This window comes from Lynx rufus, unplaced genomic scaffold (assembly GCF_022079265.1).
Source record: "Lynx rufus isolate CCGP_SWC_20201006 ecotype Redwood Valley unplaced genomic scaffold, mLynRuf1.p SCAF_27, whole genome shotgun sequence".
Taxonomy (NCBI): domain Eukaryota; kingdom Metazoa; phylum Chordata; class Mammalia; order Carnivora; family Felidae; genus Lynx; species Lynx rufus.
Window position 1 is genome coordinate 820,173 of NW_025814842.1, and position 19,720 is coordinate 839,892.

The 19,720-nt window shown below is 56.6% G+C and overlaps 1 protein-coding gene across 1 annotated transcript in view; it reads right to left on the reverse strand.

The window, feature by feature from the left end:
• CUNH7orf50 (chromosome unknown C7orf50 homolog) overlaps positions 1 to 19,520 on the reverse strand; it is a 108,186-nt gene extending 88,666 nt beyond the window's left edge. Inside the window, exons 1-2 of the mRNA XM_047089128.1 lie at positions 19,438 to 19,520; positions 11,350 to 11,473 (exon numbers count right to left, since the gene is read on the reverse strand). Of these exons, the coding sequence (XP_046945084.1) occupies positions 11,350 to 11,473; positions 19,438 to 19,520 (207 nt within the window). The remainder of the gene's footprint in view (positions 1 to 11,349; positions 11,474 to 19,437) is intronic.
• Between the last annotated feature and the right edge of the window lie 200 nt (positions 19,521 to 19,720).

The window sequence follows — 19,720 nt, forward strand, 5'->3', positions numbered from 1 at the left end:
ACATCTCCCGGGCTGACGGCCGCAGCAGTGAGGGCATTAGCTATGGCCGGTGGACGGCAGGGCTGGCGGGAGTGGGGTGGGGGGGGGTGGGGGCGGGGAGCCTGTTTTCTCTGGCCCAGAATGACAATTGCCAGGTCTCCACGGCAGCAGAGAAGCTGATCAGCTTCTAGGTTTTCTGCAATTCTCCAGATGTGACAAGTGATTGGAGAAACCGTGTCTCCACCGTGGAGACCGTGGGGCACACCGAGGGCGGCCTAACAGACCGCGGACCCGTGCCAGCCAACTCTGAGCGCTGCCCGGTGAAGACCACCACTCAAAAGCCCCTGGAGAAAAAGGATGTCGCACGCGGGCAGGGCAGACAAGGGCACATCACAGCTGGGCCCACCAGGGTGGCGCCACCACGAGGCCGGGGCAATACGCAATACCAGCCCACGGCGGTTTCCAAGCCAGGAGCATGTGTCGCCAATCCCCGAGCAGGAAGTTAATTCCCAGGGCGCTCTGGCTGTCCTCTTTGAAATGTGAGCACAGACATCAGAACGACTGAAATAACGACCAGAAACACTGAACGCTGGTGAGCGTGCTGAGGACCTCACCTCGCGCACGGTGACGGCGGGAGCGGAAGGGAGGAGAGCCGCGCGTTCGGGACGCCTGGCGGGCCTCAAAAACCGTGCCCCACCAGCCGGCCCGGCCCGCGGCCATGCTCCGGGCGTCTCCCCGCAGAAGCGAGCGCCGCTGCTCGTGGGTGTTCACAGAAGCTTTACCCCTAAAAGCCACGATCTGGAAACGACCCAAACGTCCTTCACTCGGGGGGTGAGTGGTTAGAACGGTAGGGCCCAAGGGAGCCGTGCAGCGACAGAGCACTTCTAAGCCTTGACCGCGCTGGCGGCTGCAGCGATCCGAGCTGTGACAGAACTGCACTCAGACGCAGGCACACGCACGGGTGCACGCACACACACACACACGCCAGCACTCGAGCGCACGCAGGAATGTACACACAGGAGCACACCCGCAAGCACGAGCACGGACGCTCGGCAGTGGCTGGGAGAAGGCCCGTCCCGTCGCGTGGAGAAGGTCCCGTGGTATCATCAGAGGTTGCTAAGGGACCGCCTGGCTCCAGGGGACACAGAGCGGGTGGAATGGGCCCAGAGCACTAGAAGGGCCTCACAGGGCACCACTTCCAGCTCCCTCCCGGAGGAAGCCTCCCAGCGTGACCCCTAAACGTCCACCCTGTCTCGGCTGGACTTGCCCAAGGACAGGTGAACTCGCCCGTTTATTAGATGGCTGACTTTGTCAGGGACCGCCCCATCCAGGCCAACATCTACCTCCCTGTGCTTTCGGCCCCTGTTCCCGGGTGTGACAGAGAGCAGGAGGGAGCGTGCGTGCACGGTACAGGGCCCGCTGTGACACCGGAAAGCCCCTCCAGCGCTTACAGGCAGCGTCGGGGACTCGCCGCACAACGAGCCGCACCACCCTGAGGTCAGCTCCTTAAAACGGGCCTCAGGCCCCCGGGCCCCCCAACCGTCCCGTGGCGGCTGAGCAGGGGAGAACCCAGATGCCCCCTAGCACGCCCGCAGAAGGTTTTGTCCTCTGCGTCACCCGCAGCCTCTGGAACCGTCCGGCGAGCTTCCTCATGCGGTTTCCAGTCACGGCTTCCGTGCTCCGCGGATGTGTATCCGCTTCTCCAGCAAGCTGCAGCCAGCTCCGGCAGCGGCCTCCACACCCACACAGGACAGAGGAGCCCCTCAGGTGGCCAAAGGGCCCCACGCTTGCACCCTGGACCGCCGGGGCTTGCGTCCAGAAGACAACGCGAGTGCCCGCGCTCAGGAAGTGGCACGTTAGGACCACTCTCTCGGTGGTCCAACTTCCCGTCTACATAGATACTAATTTTATATTTCAAACCGAACGTCCTCCTGCCGGTCACAGATGCCGTATTGTTTTCCTAATTAGCCCTCCGTGTGGCGGTGTCCACGAAAACCTTTCCCCCGCAGCAATGACACAGGGCCGTCATCGGTCCCCGGGACAAACCCAGAGGCCTGCCAAGCCTCCCAGGGCCCCTATAGATACGGGCTACCCTTTACCCAAAGTACAATCCCCGGGCTTCCTTTCATACCGTGGAGACCCAGGAACTTGGGGCAGGAAGACCCCTGTCAGGAAGCACTGCTCCAGAGGCCAGCGCCGGCGGGCTGGACGCCTCGCAGCAGGGGGATGCGCGCTCTGGGCCGAGTCCCCTGTGCCCGCCTATCGGGGTAAGTACACCGCATTTGCACGTGGCCATTTCTTTACGTGCCGTCTGTGTGCTTCTGCCCCACACGGGCAGCCTGAGCAGCGACGGAGACCACACGGCCCACAACGCTGGCCCGAAAGGAGAGATCTGCCAAGCCCTGATCTGCCTCAGACCCACTCTCTGGCCAGGTGGGGAAAGGATGGCGACCAAAAACACTGACCGAGAGACCAAAAAATGACCATTTTCATAAAGCGTCAAAGAACTGACGAAACAGGGCATCTGCAGACCCAAACCGAGCGGTACCCAGAAGCTAGTCCCCAGAGACATCGCAGGACACGGGGGCCGCTCTGTCCCGAGGCCACCCGCCGGTGCCCGGAAGTCAGGGGCTTCGGCTCTGGCCACCTCCCGGGCTGAGGGGACGGGCTCGGAGGCCAGGGCCCTCCCCCGCCCCCCCTCACCCCCACCCCCGGCGAGGTGGAGAGCCCAGCGGCAGAGAGCCATCCCGGGCACCCTCAGCCTCTCCACCGTTCCGGAGCACCCTTCTGCCGGAGAGCCCCGCACGGCCTCCGCGTGGGCCTCGTGTGCTCGGCGCGTGGGAGTGTGCTCTACGTGAGTGCTGTGAGTCTGCTATGCGTGAGTGTGCTCTAAAAGTGAGTGTGCTCTGTGCGTGTGAACGTATAAAATGGCGTCCTCCACCAGCCGCGGAGTGTGAAAGCTAAGATTCCGGTGAAGAACTTCCAAGTCTCTGTTTTGCTTTGTTTTGTTTTTTTTAATGAAGCAGGTTCCACGCCCAACGTGCACCTGAACTCAGAACCCTGACTGAGGTCAAGAGTCGCACACTCTGGGCCAGCCCGGTGCTCCTAAAGTCTCTGGTTTCTTGAGACATTCTCACCTTTTGAGAGAAGTAAGAGCTAAAAAGATGTGTCTGGTTTTATAATAGACCTTTATTGTTTTCTTAAGGGGGAGAGTGTACTTCTGGGGGGGGGGGCGGGGGGAATGAGATTGTTTTTTGGGTTTTTTTTTGAGAGAGAGCGCAAGTGGGGGAGGGGCAGAGAGAGAGAGAGACAGACAGACAGACAGAGGATCTGAAGCGGGCTCTGACCGACAGCAGCGAGCCCAATGTGGGGCTCAAACTCGACAACCGCGAGATCATGACCTAAGCCAAAGTCAGATTTTCAACCGACTAGGCCACCCAGGCGCCCCTGAGAGATTGTTTTTAATCATGTACAGACGTTAAATTTCACCCAGTGCTCCGCACGCGTGTACTGAGATGAAAACAGCCGCAGACACAGGTCCTTTCTGTTTGTATGGAAACACCCAAGCCGAGATCCGGCCTGTGCCAGGTTGCCCTCTGGTGCCAATCCAATCGCCGTTCGCCTCTTAACGCAAATGGGAGGAAGTCGGCGAGAGACACTCCCTACTTCCAAGGTCACAACTCGTCCATCATTGGGTTTTCTCACGTTCTGTGTGATTTTTCCACCCCAACAGCTACCGCTGGCTGTAAACCCAGACGCTAAGTGACACGGTGACTTAACCATGGCTCTGTCTCAAACACGTACAATTTGACACACCTGCTGTTGTTTTACTGCAAGTTATATGTGAGAAAAGCCAGTGCAGGTAACGACAAAGAGGAGGCCATCGTCCTAAAGCCGTCTAAACTCTACCCCAACCCCCATAATAAAAAAAAAAGAAAAGATCATCTTGCCTGATTCACCTTCCTTTATAAAACTGAAGAATTCTTGCCGCAAATTATTAGAATCGGTTGAAAAAAATACACAACCATGAACGCTCCTATGACCTACTATATATGAAAACACCTAAGTTAATTCAACGTTAAAATAAAACTTCTTCCCATAGCAACACAAAAACCAGTGTTTAACACCTACTTGCTCAACAAGTTCACGTCCCAGTTTGATCCCCATGAGCTGCTGCTGGGTTTGACTGGTTACAGAACAGTTAGGTGAAGGCTCACCATGCAGAGTGTGAGGACATAGTGGGTAGAAGAAAACGAAAGCTTGGTCGGGCCAGAAAGGTCAATTTCTGAAAGGAAGGTGGGACAGACAGCCTCTGCCCGGACGGAGAAGAGGGCATACCGTGTGGCCGGGCGGAGACGGTCAGAGCGGGGCCCAGGAGGCCTGGGAGTGTCCTCTGCGGGGACCCAGACTCCATTCCTGAGTTGTAGTTTGTGTATTTTGATATCGTGTGACAGGGAAAGACAGACCGATGGGATCTGCCCTGTGCTTGCCACAGGGACCCTACCCAGGTCACTTGCTCCTGGCCAGACACGCAAATCTCCTAGGAGAGAAGCATGATCGTCTGAATGACATAAAAACAACCTCAAAAAAGCACAAAAGACTTTTCTTTTTTTTTTTTTTTTTAATATTTTAACGTTTATTCATTTTTTTTGATAGAGAGAGACAGAGTGTGAGCGGGGGAAGGGCAGAGAGAGAGGGAGACACAGAATAATCTGAAGCAGGCTCCAGGCTCTGGACTGACAGCACAGAGCCCGAGTGGGACTCGAACTCACGCACCGTGAGATCATGACCTGAGCCGAAGTCGGACGCTTAACCGACTGAGCCACCCAGGCGCCCCAAAAGACTTTTCATGAAACGTGCAAGCTGATTCCAAACCTCGTACAAATAAGAAACTAGGTGAAAACATCCAAAAACAGGGTCCACATGACAACTGGAGGTACTTACTCTACTCAATATTAAAACAAGCCTATAAAACCTGAAGAAGGGAGCAGCGCGGTGACAAGCAAGTTAAATATAACACGTTTATGGACTGCTGTGCAGCCCAGCTGAGAGGAAAATACAGAAGAGAAAATGCTCGTAAGTGACGGTGGGAGGGAGAAGGCGGCCATTATCTCTGGGATGAGGGCTGACATCTGCCTGCACGCACGGAGAATGTCGTCATCAAAGTCAAACTGGGACAAAGCATGTGTAAAACGTGCACAGAAAGGCAACCAGAGCACCAGGAAAAGAGGAGAAAGATGTGGTGAGGACACTCACAGGACAAAGACGCTCCATAAGTGACTGAAAAACGTCTCAGTCCCGCTGCTGACCAGGACAACACCAATAAAACGGGCTGCAGAAGGGCACACAGGGGAGGCAGACGCCAGCGCCGGCCTCGGGCCCGGACGTCTCTTCCCTGGCACTGGCCACACGCCGTCCCACCGCCGCTCCGGCCCCTGGGGGCCCAGAGAAGAGGTCGCATACGTGCACAACGGCACTCCGGTGCCGGGCAGGCGCATCCACGTGGGAAACGAGGTTAACTGACCGTTAAGAGGGCGGCTGTGAGACATGCCACCGCCCCACCCGGGAAATCCTACCATTTCGGAAGATCCACGAAGATCCACACTTGCGGACTTGGAAGCATCTCCGGACACGCCCCTGACGACGTGTTAACAGAAAGTACAACCGAAGTACAACCGTACAAGAAAAACAGCTAAGTCAGACTTTATCAGAAGTCAGAACTGCTGCTCTTCAAAAGCCACTGCTGGCAAATGAGAAGGGGACCCACGGATCAGGAGAGAATGCACTTCAAAACGGAAATCGGATAAAACACCTACATCTTAAATAGGTAACAAACTCTCAACACTCCACCGTAAGAAAACCCGCCACTAAGAGCGGGAAGAGAGCTGTGCGAGCACTTCACCAACGGGACCTTACGCACAGAAACAAGGCTTGCCAGATGCTCACGCCCGTCAGCGACCGGGGCAGAAACTACGAGAAATTATTTCAATGCGGGTGGTTTCCCCCACGTCAGTTACGCCTCAAGCACCTGCTTGTGAAAACCACGCACACAGGAAGACACAACCACGTTCCCGAGAGCAGCCAAAACGAAAAATACCGACAACAACAAGTGCTGACAAACACACAGAGCACCAGCGCCCCCGCGTGCCGGCGTGGAAGACGGCCTGGCAGCTCCTCGCACACGTAAACACACGGGGTGCCTGGTGGCTCAGGTGGCTGAGCGACCGACTCTTGATTTTGGCACCAGTCAGGCCATCAGGGTTGGGAGATCGAGACCTGCGCGGGGCCCAGTGCTGAGCGTGGCGCCTGCTTAAGATTCTCTCTCCCGTTCTCTCTGCCCCTCCCCCCACTCACGCTCTCTTAAAAAAAAATAAAAAAGTAAACATACACTTACACTGTGGTCCATCTGAGTCCTGAGAATTTACCCAAGAGAAAGGAAAACAGAAAACCTCGCATACAGTCACAGCATACTCCCATAGCCCCAAAGTGGAAACGAGCTAAAAGTCCAAAGACCAGGGGACGGAGAAACAAACACGTGGGACGTGCGGTGGGTGGGACATTACTGGGCAGTGAAAAGGAAAGCCCTCAGGAGGCAACAGAGGTCACCACAACAGGACGAGGGGGACTTCGGTCCCCTACACCTCACCGGGAGCCTCGGGGCTATCAGGGAATTTCTCTGGGTCCCTTTTCTCCAACTCCCCCAGCCCTGCACGGCCATCACTTTATAACTAACTGGCTGACAAGTCCGCGTTCAGTAGTCACAAAGGAGAAAACAAAGACAACGCAACAGGGGAATTCAGGCTCCCAGGGAGCTGCCTGTAAAGATCGGCAACCCCTCAGCTGCTACTTTCACAACCAAAACTCCGCCGCCAGACCCGCGTATTTTCTTGAGGCAAAACACCATTAGGAAGAAGTACTTTGGTTCTGAGCAAATTCTCAAGGCCGCGGAGTTCACAACCTCGCGTGACGGTTTTCGGAAGCGTTCGCCGGCTTGACACCCACGTAATTCCTATCCCGATTTCGAGATCACAAACGAGAGAAGAGGGTGGTCCCGTACGGAGCAGGTGTCTCCCCCTTCCAGACAGGCGACACTCCACTCCACGGCCGCTGAGGGTGTGGCGGTGCGGGGCCCAGCCTCTCTCAGCCCCGCTGTCACCGGCCACGCTCCAGTCGGGCCCGTGAAAACACACAGAGCACGTGGGGTGGCATGGGGAACTGTGGAGCCACCCAGCTTACGCACGGCCCGTCACATTCTGCAAGAAGAAAAGTGCTTGCTATTGCCACCGTGCCCTCTAGGCTCCAGGAACACATTCACTCCCAGCGTGGGGTGGTCTGCCGGACAAATCCGGGGTCCTTCTCCCGACACAACACCCGCGTTGACAGCAGTGCAGAAATGGGTGCCCCAAAGGAGCCGCGTTATTCCTTAGACGGTGCTGGGCCTCGCCACCCCCGCACACGGCTGAGCCGCCCGCCGGCCGGCAGCCCTCAGCCCAGTTACACTAAGGAGTGAGGCCAGGCACCCCGTGGGTCCCTGTCTTCCTCGGGTGCTCCGAAAGGGAAGCAGACACAGGAGGCCCAAGTGGGAGTCCCTCCTCTGTCCCAGCCAGCTGAGAGCTGAGCGACTGGGCAAGCGGCCGCCTCTCCGGTCAACTCGTGTGTGAGACCAGGACGGGCCACCCCCGGGCCGGGCACCCGGGGCCGCTGGGCCTGAGGACTCCGCTGTGATCGGGACGGTCTCGTGCAAACGCAGGGGTTCTCACCCAAGAGACGGGGGAGGACTGTCTCACTGCCAGCCACGCCTCCGCCTCCAGGCAACCAAGGGCCTGGGCACCGCAGCGCCCCTGCCGGGTGCCCACCGAGGCTTGCAGGGGCCTGACTGGCCCGTGAGCGGGGCAGCCGCGTGATGTCTCCCTGTCGTGGGGCTCGCTGTCCGGGACAAAACCGAACGGTGGACTATCTCCTCGGCGGTGGTGGGGAGACCCTCGGGACCAACCCCTGGGCTTCTGCCCCTTCCACTCCCAACTGATGACTGATGACGGGTCGGCAACCTCTCGGGACACGCCTGCTGTCTAAGATTTAACCCTCGCCACCCTCTCAAAGGAAGGGGCCCAGCAGCTTGAAGGCGGGCCTGTACGGCCCGACGCCCAGGCTCGCGGGAGGGTTTCAAGAAACCGTGAAGCAGGCAGAGACTCCCTGCTGCAGAGGACGGGCCCATGGACCGCGACTTCCCGCGTCCCTCACGCAGCAGGACGGCGGGAGAGGGTGTGGTGTGGGCGGCAGGTCTCCAGTGAGGCCCGCGGCCGGCCGGCCGGCCAGAACCATATCCAGGGCGCTGAGGGAGGCACTAGCAGGGCTCGGCCCGTGCCGGGGGCGTCACAGACACCCTCTCCCGGCCTCCGGCGGCGAGGGCCTCGGCAGGCTAACTAACGGGCTGGTGAGATGCGCAAAGAAGGGAGGTTCTGAGCGCCCGGGGCCGCACAAACGGCTTCCTACGTTCCGGAGCGCACAAAAGAGGGCCAGAGAGGAGTCCGCTGGGTGTGCCAAGGCTCCCCTCCCAGCAGGAAGCACGGCTCTGAGGAGGCTGCCCCGGGGCCACGGAGGGCCAGCCCTGGGGAAACTTTGGCCCTCCTGGCGCTGGCTCAGGGCGCTTGTGCTGTGGGAAGTGGCCACACGGGCTCCCACGGGCCTATCCAGACAGCCGGTCCCGGGAGGACGGCACACTGGTCCAAGTGGGGACAGAGGCTTCTCTGTTCCTCATGCGGATGGATTCTGGGGCTTGATCCTGCAGCCAGGGCGGGGGGGGGGGGGGGGGGGTGGGGCGGAGGGGCGGGGAGGACAGCACAGTACTTTTCCACGAGCTCCCAGGGGAATGGGATGTGCTCTCCAGGCCTGGTCCACCCGCCCGCCTCAAAATTAGGTGCAGTGTTCCATGTGCTTTCCTTAAAAATGAGCCTGACGTGGCTTTTCCATAGTTTCCCACGAAAAGCAGAGTGAAGAAATCCTCTTATTAGCGCAGCCCAAGGTATGTCCGCCTGGAAGAGCCCCTCCCTGGGAGACCAGCCCGGCAATGTAAGAAGGGGTCTTTGGGACACAAGCCCACGAGCGCCGCACCTCAGAGAACTCCCCCTACGAGTGCTCCCGCCCCGTAACCGCGCTAGGCCGGAGCTCCTCCCGGGAGAGGACTGCGGGCCGCCTGCAGGCGGAGGGGCGGCGACCCCTGGTGGCCGGGCCCCGCGTTCCCACGCACCGCTTCCTGCTCCTCAGCCGGGCCAGCCTGCCACCAGGTCAACACCCCGGGGACCGAAAACCAAGCGGAAGCGCACGGGACTCTAGCAGCAACTCTGTCCACTACGCCACAGACCCCGACAAAACTGTAGGCCTCAAAAGAGAAACCAGAAGCTTCTCTTCCGTCTTCCAAATCTACTTTAACCAACGTGTGCTTTCATAACAAAAAACAATCACACACTTTTAAAAATGACCTGAACTCAGCAGAAAGAAGGTCCCCCCGAGGTTAGGCAGAAATCCCAACCTGTGCACACGGCTACTGTCAACCCGCCCTGTTCTGCGGGGCCTGCCCCGGGCTAGCAGCCGGCAAGCAGGCCACTCCGAAAGGAAAGCTGCAAGTTTTAAACAAAACTTAAAATCACCAAGGTGATAGGATGGAGTTAAAAAAAAAACGGAGGAGGGGCACCTGGGTGGCTCAGGTCACGATCGCGCGGTCTGTGAGTTTGAGCCCCGCGTCGGGCTCTGTGCCGACAGCTGGGAGCCTGGAGCCTGCTTCGGATTCTGTCTCCTTCTCTCTCTGCCCCTCCCCTACCTGTGCTCTATCTCTATCAAAAATAAATCGCCAGGGACTAGGCGGGGGCCTGGGAGCCAGCTGGCAAAAAAGCACAGAGATGCCTCGGTGGATGGAGGCCTCAAGTGACCCGGACCAGTGAGTCATCGAACTGGGTGCACACCCCCTGAGGGACACAGAGACTCACCCAGGCGTCTACAGCTCGGGTGGTCTCAGGAGCACGCTCCCAGGGCCCTAACGCCACGTGTGCTCCATGTGTACTCGCGCCGAAACTGCTCAAAGGCCAGAATGGCCTGCGGTCAGGAGTCGGCGTTGTCATGAGGGCCCTCCTCTCTTCCTCCCCCTGCACCACGGTCCTTTCCCCATCTTATGAGAGAAAAGCCACCTGTCACCCTGAAACCTGCTGGGGACGCTTCTGAGGGCAGAAGAGCCCACAGGGCTCTCGTAAGTGGAGGCAGGTCTGAATCACGGGTGCCACAAACAACAACAGCGACTGGCCAGAGACGCATCCCCGACCGAGTCAGACGGTTTCCAGTTCTTCCTCCACAAGGACTGGAGAAGGACCTCGTCAAGTTGTCATCTAATGGCCGATCTCTGACAACACATTGGGACCAAACGTGCCCCCAAATCACAGGAACAGTCTCCGACTTTAAGGAATTAAGCGACGCTGCCCAGACGACGCTTCCACCCACGTTCACCGGTGTGAACGAGCTTCTCGGTGCTTCCAGGCAGGCGTGGACCCACAGGAAATCCCGTCCCCTCCGAAGAGAGCAGCGCCCGCCCACAGATGCACGCGTCACCACGGGATACGCGCCTAATCACGTTCTACTTCATGTGCAATCTGGGAGAATCTGTGACACCCTACACTGTTTCCATCAACCGCATCCTAGGAATTGTAAAGACAGCTCAATCAAGAAAAACGTTAACGCTCAGACCAGGAACCAAATTTAAGTGCATGTATTTTTGTAACAGACTTCTGTCCCATTCAATATGAGCATTTGTATGTTGTGATCTGAATTCTTTTTTAATGTTTATTTTTACTTATTTTTGAGAGAGAGCGTGAGCGAGCATGCGTGTGCAAGGTGGGGGGGGGGGTGGGCGCGGTGGAGCAGAGACAGAGGGACAGAGAAAATCCCAAGCAGGCTTTGCACTGTCAGCCGAGCCTGACGTGGAGCTTGAACTCCCAAACTGTGAGATCATGACCGGAGCCAAAGTCAGACACTCAAGTGACTGAGCCCCTCAGACGCCCCAAGATCTGAATTCCTCAGGACAGACTCCCGGCCACGCTCCACGCGTCACTGCGCGCACGGCACACCACCCATTCCCGAGAGCGCAGCCCGTGCTGTCCCGCCGCCTCCTGTCTCAGACACAAGTGCCCCCGACAGCACGGCACCCCAACGGCGGTCGGTGGACGCTGTGCCCAAGGAAAGGCGGTCGCGGCATTCGAACCTGAAGTTCACCCACCCTCTTACTTGTCTTACAGCCGCTCCCAGAAGCCCCGCAGCGTGAAGGCTTGTAACCCATCCCGCCCTCGCTGCGCCCTCCCTCTGGACTGGGACCCCGCGTGCGCCCACCTCGGCATGCGCTTCCCCGGTGCCCGATGTGGCCGCGGGTGGCATCTCCTTCGCTGACGCCTTCTTCAGTTTTTTGTTCTTTTTCTCTGTCATTTCGGTAATTTTTCTCTTCCGTTTTGCCATCCTGCAGCAGAGAAGGTAAACTGCTAAGTGCGTGACGAGAGGTCCTGGGCCACATCACATTTGTGACCGAGGGGAAGAGCGCTCTCCCGCTATAAAAGTCCAAACAAAGGCAGGGGCGCCTGGGGGGGCTCAGTGGGTTAAGCATCTGGCTCAGGTCACGATCTGGCGGTTCGGGAGTTCAAGCCCCACTCAGGCTCTGGGCTGACAGCACGGAGGCTGCTTGGGATTCTCTGTCTCCCTCTAACCCTGCCCCTCTCCTCTGCTCTCTCTCAAAATAAGCAAAATTTAAAAGAAAGAAAGAAAATATGGAAAATCTACACGAGTTAGGGGAAAGGTCAAATCCCCTAGGCAAACCGCCCATGATCTGGGGATGTTGCAGGCGACCGTCGCCGCCGTGGCTAGGGCATTCGGTCATGGTGATGGGCCCGGGCCGGGCCCCTCGACTTGTAGAAGCAGCACCACCCGGGCCGCATATAAGGCAGGACACGGTGTGAGAGGCATCTGACAGGTGTGCTTTCTCCAGCACAGTGGTGTGCAGAGCTCCAGGAAAAGCCCGGGAACCCTAAAACCCACATCCTTCGTGGGATCGTGCCACAGGGAACAGACATGGTTGAAGGCCGACAGGTCAGGGAGAGCCCTCCCCTGAGGGGCACTGCCGGTGGCTGCTGGGACCTCCGAGAGGTTTCCTGCGAGGGGGTATGTGGGAGGGGAGACCTCGGAGTGTTTTTTAACGCCAGTCCTTTCAAACTGTATTTATAAGGTCTACTAATATCAGCTTTCGTTCTAACAAACTATAAAAATGTATTTCGTTTTTTCATGCTCAACTAACTCCCAGTTAACATTCTCCATGTTCCAGATCTTACAGGCACATGTAAATTATACACGTACATATTGTATATTTATGTCTACGTCTTTTTAAAAATTTACCTTCAGACCTGCGGTTCAAGGCTGTGTATACGGGAAAAGGGACAGAAACCCAATGTAGTTCTCTGAACACCAGCTCTAACAACAGAAGTTCAACAAATACTTTGTGAGCACCAACTCTGTGCCAGGCACTGTGCGGGGTGCCAAACACAGAGCGAACCGCATGGCACGCAAGAGCCTTGACCTCGTGAAGCTTCCCTTGTGGTGGGCAAGAGAGATCTATCGTGCAGGTGAGAAAATACTTTTACGTGGGGATGAACGCTACCGGGAAGGTAGGACAGAAGCGAGCGCAGGTGACGTACAGGCAGGAGGCCTCTGGGAGAAAGCCGGTAAAGGGCAGGGCTGGGGAGGGGGAGGGGGAGGCGGGGGAGGGGAGTGGTGCGTGCGGATGAAGAAGGTACGGCAGGTGCAAAGGTGCAAAAGGCAGGTGCAAAGGTGCAAAAGCCGGGCCTCCGGACCCCCTAAAGGGCCTGCGGGCAGGGACGGCAGATGGAGGGCGATGGCCCCCTGAAGGCGAGCGAAGGCTAGATGCGTTCTGAGAACGTGGGCTCCCCAGGAACACGCTACTGAGATGTAGATTTCCCCCAAAGCAAAACCGTTTTCATGGGGGCAAAAGGGGAAAATTACATCAAGGGGGCAGCTGGTGGAATGAAACACGCACACCCCGCCACCAAGCAATCCACCCACGTACATCAGCACTTGCCAGTCACTCTGTCACCACCTGCAGAGTGCCAACCATGTGCTAGGAGCTGCTCCAGGCTAGACCTCGCAGTCCAAGAGGCTTATGGGGGGACACAAACACAGGACACATGAGACATAACTGTAACCTGCAACCAAACAGAGAGGGAAAGCATTACGGGAAAGGTGACCATAAAGGGTGATCACAGTGGAAAAGGCCTAGAAACAGAGTACACGGAGAGCCCAGATTTTGGTTCTCAACACCATCCTCTATGAAAAAGGAAGCGGGGAGGGGAGCTCCTTAGACTCCCGGTCTGGGAACCTTTGCAGAGCAAGGAAAGTGCAAGGAGAACCTGGGTTATCAAGCTGTGCTGAAACGCAGGAGATAGTCAAGGAACATAGGGCCACGTTCCAGAGGACACAGAGACAGCATGGAGGGCTCCTTCTGCCCCAATTGGGGCTACGATCAGCTATAGCATATTGAAAGAGTATCACTGTTGTGGAATCAGAAAAATTCCAAGCTCCACAGTCTTTAATTAAGCCTTATCTAAAAAAAAGTATTCAAAGCCAGAGGCTACAAATTTCAATTAGCAGTATAATAAGAAATCGTGAAAGAACAAGAGACTGTTGACACAGGGGCTTTGAAAAGACAAAGGACTCCATCAGCCAATTACCTTGTTGGGGAAATAAGAAAAGTTTAGCAAATATTTACACACCAGTCACCACAAAAGTTAAGTTAAATCTTTATTCCTTCTGTAAGTTATCATTAAAAAGTGTAATCACTAAGTCTATTTGCTAAAAAGGGAGAAAGACTTTTCCATATTATAAAAAGGTTTCTTTTAATAGTTCTGAGAGATGGTATGTCTCATGACTTTGAGACAACGGATGCTGGGTATAGAAGACATTTCCTTACATTCACGGTCAGTGATTTTCAACAAAGGCGCCTAAACCATTTAATGGAAAAGAACAGTCTTTTCAACAAAAGGTGCCAGGACACCTGAACTTCCACATGCAAAACAATGAACTGAGAGCCCTACCTCACACCAAACACAAAAATTAACTCAAAATGGATGACAAACCTAAGTGTAAGAGCTAAAACACAGGGGTACATCTTTATGACCCTGGATTAGGCAACAGTTTCTTACACAGGACACCAAAAAAACCCACAAAAAACAAAAAAAACCCACACAGCTAAAGAAAAAAAATGAATGGTGGACCTCTCAAAATTAAAAATTTTTGTGCTGCAAATAATTCGAGCAAAGAAGTACAAAGACAACATCAAGAAATGGAAAAATACTTGTAGGTCATGTAACTGACAAGAGTCTTGTATCCACCACGTGTGAAGAATTCTTACAACCCAATAAAAAAGACAAACTCGGTGAAAAAACGGACAAAGGATTTGAATTCGGATTACCCCCCAAACAACACACAAGTGGCCAATGAGGACAGGAAAAGATGCTCAACACCATCCATTGTTAGGGAAATGTAAATCAAATGACCCCACTTCACATTCCTAGGTTGGCTCCAACAACAAATACTGGTGATGCCTGAAAACTTGGAACCCTTATGCACCGCTGGTGGGATATAAAATGGTGCAGCCACTCTGTACAACAGCCTGGTGGTTCCTCAAAAAGTTAAACATGTCGGGGCACCTGGCTGGCAGTCAGTAGAGCATGTGACTCTTGACCTCAGGGTTATAAATTCAAGCCCGACTTTAAAAAAAAAAGTCCAACACGTTACCATGGGTCCCAACAGCTCCACATGCAGATACCTACCAAAGAAAATGAACACGTCCACGTAAAAATTCCAACACTAACGTTCCCAGCAGCATTCGTCATAGTATCCAAAAGGTGAAAAAACCTACGCATCCAGCAACTGCTGAACAGGGAACAAGACGTGGGGACGCCCTCGCAATGGACGGCACTGACCGGGCGACTCAGCCCCGTCCTGCCGCGGGAGAGGGGCCAGTCGCGGGTTCCCGCACACGGTACAAGCTCGTCTACACACGGTGTCCAGGACAAGTCCGCACAGAGCGGGAACATAGCTCCGTGGGTGCTCAGGGCTGGCGGAGGAAGGGGCAGGAGGGGCTCATAGGTCCGGGGTCTCTCCTGGGAGAAGGAAAATGTTCTGACACAAGGTTGCGGTGACGGTCACACAACGCTGTGAATTCGTTAAAACACGGGAAGATTGAAAAAAAAAAAAAAAAAACAGAAAACCTCACACCTCTCTCAATTATTTGTAGTAAATTTAGCAACACAATGCCCCTGTATTGGTTTTCCTTCCTTTTTTTCCCTTAGCGGTAACCCTATTTCACAGGGTTGTGAGGACGGCGTGCGCGTGTCTACGGCATCGGCACACCCAGGGCCCACAAGTGCGCGTCAGCTTCCTGGTGTGAGGCCAGAACAGAGGACGAGCCAGCAAAGGGAGAGCGCGGTGGTGAGGAAAGCAGCCCCGGGGGAAGGTGGGGCCTCACGGGGGTCAAGACCCCTCCTTTAGGTTTCTTTTACCTCCCAGGCCTTTCTGCAAAACAGCAGGCTCCCCAGGCTCTGCCAGCTTCGGTAGGTGGCCCCGTACTTGGTGGCTAGAGGGAGGCCACGTTGGGGGGGGGGGAGGGTTAGTTAGGAGAGTCAATTCTGAAAACTTCCCTTCACTGAGAGCTGACCAGGCACCAGGTCCTGTTCTAAGTGCAGGACACACACGAACTCGGTTCCGTCGTGTGGCCGTTGAGGGCGGCACGCGGGTGAGGAAACCGGGGCGTCCCTGTCAGAGGGGAACACCAACCGATGGCTCCTACGGTTGGCATACCCGAGTCACGCACTGCGCTCGCGCTCCCGGGAAGTGTGCAAGCGATCCCGGCACAAAGAGCTGAGGGAGGACACCGCCGGGCTCCAGGGATGGGGCCTGGCGGGGGAGGGGGGAAGGCTGATGGCATCCTTTCTGTCCCTCGGCCGCTACGGCTGGAGGTTTTTAGCTGCACGCACACATCACCCAGCTAATTTGATAGGTTAAAAACGCCATTTTTTAAAATTGTATTATTCAGCGTTAGCCACAGGATGGTGAAAAGGCCGTCCGGGATCATGTCTGCTGACAGGAGAAGAAATTGGTGCAGTCTTTCTTTAAGGCAATTTTATAACATTCATCAAGTGCTTTCCACTTCCAGGAACCTCTCCTGATGAAATAATCACGGGCTGAGATTCATACACAAGGGGGACAACTACTCCGTATAAAGCCTGCTAACGCCTCTGACATCGAGGAGCGGAAAACACCGTTGACGGTCCCACAACAGCGGACTGCGGACTGGGAAAGCGACTGATGCCCGTGTGCAAAGGGGCAGGCCTATGCAGGACGGCGCAGAACATCCGGCCACAGGAGTAAGAGCTCATGGCGCAACGTCAAGGGCAAAGGTGGGGCACAAAGCTACGTGTGTACCCCGTGACCCTCATTTTGTGAGGAAAATTGTACACACACACACACACACACACACAAAGAGAAAAACTAGAAGGAAACACATCAGTATATTAACATTTTAGGAAGTGAGAATTACAAGTATGGCTTTCCCCCTTCTACTCTTGTCATTTCTACTACAAAAGCTTTAAGATACCCAGCTCCGGTTCAGTGGAGCAAATGCTTCCGCCAGCAGAAAGCTGACGACCCAGGTCAGACACACACACGGCGGCTAACCGTCTGGGTGGGGTGACACTCACAGGTCAGGACGCTTCAGCGCCAACTGGCTGAGGCTGCCGGGTCCCCAGGGCTGAAAAGAAACCCCACAGAATCTTAAAAAAAATAACTGACCCTACAGGAAAAAATTCTTTTAAAATCTGAAAATCCCACCCGCAGCCCCCAATGGCCCCTCTCACCCAGCGCATGTTACCTCTGATGTGTCCCGGGGGCAGGACACCTTCCAACTCACAGGGCCAAGCCTCCCTCGGGAGGGTCTGCGCCCTCACAATCCACAGCCCTCGAGGAAATCAGTCCGAGGAGTCCAGGAGCGGGATCCTAGCGCCTGAGCCGGCCTGGGACTTCATTCCTGTCCCTTTTGATCCAAGCCTAGTCCGAGTTCTGACTTGCCCACTTAGACGAACGGCCTCCACATTCTGCTCTCTTCGTACCTAACCCACCCCTCCCTGTCCCTCCAATGGCCAATCTCGAAGTCCTGTCACTACTCACTCACCGAGCCCACCTCCCATCTTTCCAGCTCAACCCCCTCAGCACCCCGGGGCCCAATCACCCTTCAGCCTCACCAGGGGATCCACCACATTCCCCACCTCTGCACCTGCCTGGCCGACCCTCTCCTCTCTCAAACCTCCACTGTCTTCTCCCTTCTGGCTGAGAACCTTAATTCCTGATCACAAAACAAGGGGAAGGGAACTGCAAGCTCCCTATATCTACTCACCTGCCCTCCTCTCCTGTTCTGATGGAAACGGGCCAGGTTCTGACCAAGGCCAAACCCTCCACTGGTGAGCTGGGTTCCAGCCCCACCTGCGCAGGGACATCACTCTGAGCACCGCCCCTCCTTCTCGGTTCCGGCTTCCCATCTACTCACTCAACTAAAGCTTCCCACAAGGCAATAATAAAAACTCTCTCGATCCCACATGCTCTTCTCCCTATTTCTGCCTCCTTCTGCAGTAAAACCCTGTAGAGTCGCCTGCACGGCCTGGAACTCCTTCCCTCCCTCCTCTCTCCAACCCCTCCACCAGAACTGCTCTTCCCAAGATCACAACGACTCCATGCGGACAAAGACGCGCTGTGTGACCAAACTCTACCCAGGCTCCTCTCTCCCAAAGGGCCTCACACCTGGCCCACTAATGCAGTGTCTATCAGCTCAAGGCCCTATCCCTGAGATGACCCTGGCGCCCTTAAAGAGAGCCTGCCTGAGAAAACTCAAGGCTGCCAAAAGAATGCAGCCAACACGGGGAGACCCCACCCGACAGCCCTGTGGAAGGGTAGCAGCCTACCTTTGATAAGCGCTAACCAGCAACCCCGGGTGGGTTTCACATGGACCAACCCCCCCTTCCTGGTTGTTTGTAATGTCTCACTTCCTAAGGCGACTGAGTGCCTCCCCTTTCCCCTCCCCATTCCCTCAATCTCCCTTTAAAACACCCACTCGCCCCTGGACAGACCTAAGGAGAATTCGGTTCACGCGGTCTCGTCCCTACCGCAACAGTTACTACTGATCAAAATCCACCCTTGCCGCTTTGCTCGCCACAGACGTGAAATCTCACAGCGAGTCTCAGTACTCTCCCCATTCCACCCAACAGCAGCATTTAGCAGGTGATGCTTCCTTCTCTCGGCTTCTGAAAAAGACACCACACCCTGCTGCTTTTCCTCCTCCCTCTTCACCTCCTGAGCCTGGGCACTGAAGAGCTCCATGCTTCCTGCCCACTTTCCTCTCTGCCTAAACTCATTCCCTCAGTGATCTCATCTAGTTGCGCGGCTTTAAACACCTCCCATCTACCAGCCACCTGGAATTTCTCCCTGAATTGCACTAGTACACGTATCACCAACACCCACACACATCATCTCAGGCGCAAGGCGTCAAAATCCACACTTCTGATCTTCCTGGGGGCATCTGTCCTCTCCATGAACGGCCACCAGGAAATCCTGACTTCTGCTCGGGCTAAAGACTGTGGTGCCCCACATCTCCTGCATCTGACACAGCCATGAACCCTGTCGGCCTTGCCTCCAAAACACATCCCGAAGACAGTGACTACCTTTCACTCCCTGTGCCGTCACTACCCTCCCGTCTGCATTACTCACGGTCCCCGCCCTTGCCCCTCCAGCCCCTTTCCAACACAGCATGCACCATGACTCGTAGAACGTCCAGGTCAGGCTCTGCGGGACACCTTCCCATTTCGCTCGGAGAGGAGTCCGCGTCCTCGTCCAGGCCTTGCGGGCGCAGGTGGCTGCCCCGCGCGCCTCCTTCCCCGCTCTCCAGCTCGTACTCCTGCTGCAGCGGCTGCTGCTGCGCCCGGGATCCCTCCACCTGGGGCGTCTGCCGGCACCGACGCGACTCGCTCGCGGTGCCCTGCTCCGCCTTATTTTCCTGCAGGCTCCCACACCTTATTAATTCTGTGTCCTCAGAACGCAAGCGCCCCGGGTCGGCGTCGTTTCCGCCCTGAGCCCGGCGGCCGCCTGGGGCCCGGGACAGTGCGGACACGCGGGAGCCCACCGAACGCTTCAGTCAACGAGCGCTTTGTGGCGAAGGGGATGCCCGGCTCGAGGGGCACAGCCTGGGGCAGCCGGCGGCTCGGACCCCGCGCGCACCCTGCGGGCCTCCGCCGGTGCCCTCCGACGCCATCCGGGCCCGCACACCCACGTGGGAGCCGCCCCGCGACCCCCGACCCTGCGGTCCTCGCCTACCTGCGCGTGGCCGCCGACGCGGGCTTCCGGCAGGCGCGCCGCCAAGGTAACACGGTCCCGCCTCCCGGAGCGGCGTGGCCCATTGGCCGAGGCCCGCCCCCATCTGCCCGCCGGCCAACGGCACGCGGGAGCCGCGAGTAGGCGGGTTCAGGCGCAGGCGCGGGCTGGCAGCGTCATCTCTAGGCGCCGCCGCTTGCCGGGAGCCGCAGGTTGCCTAGCAACCCCCCGCGTGCTGGCTGCCGGGACTGGGGAGCCTCACCCGGTTTCCGGCCGCGGGGGCGAG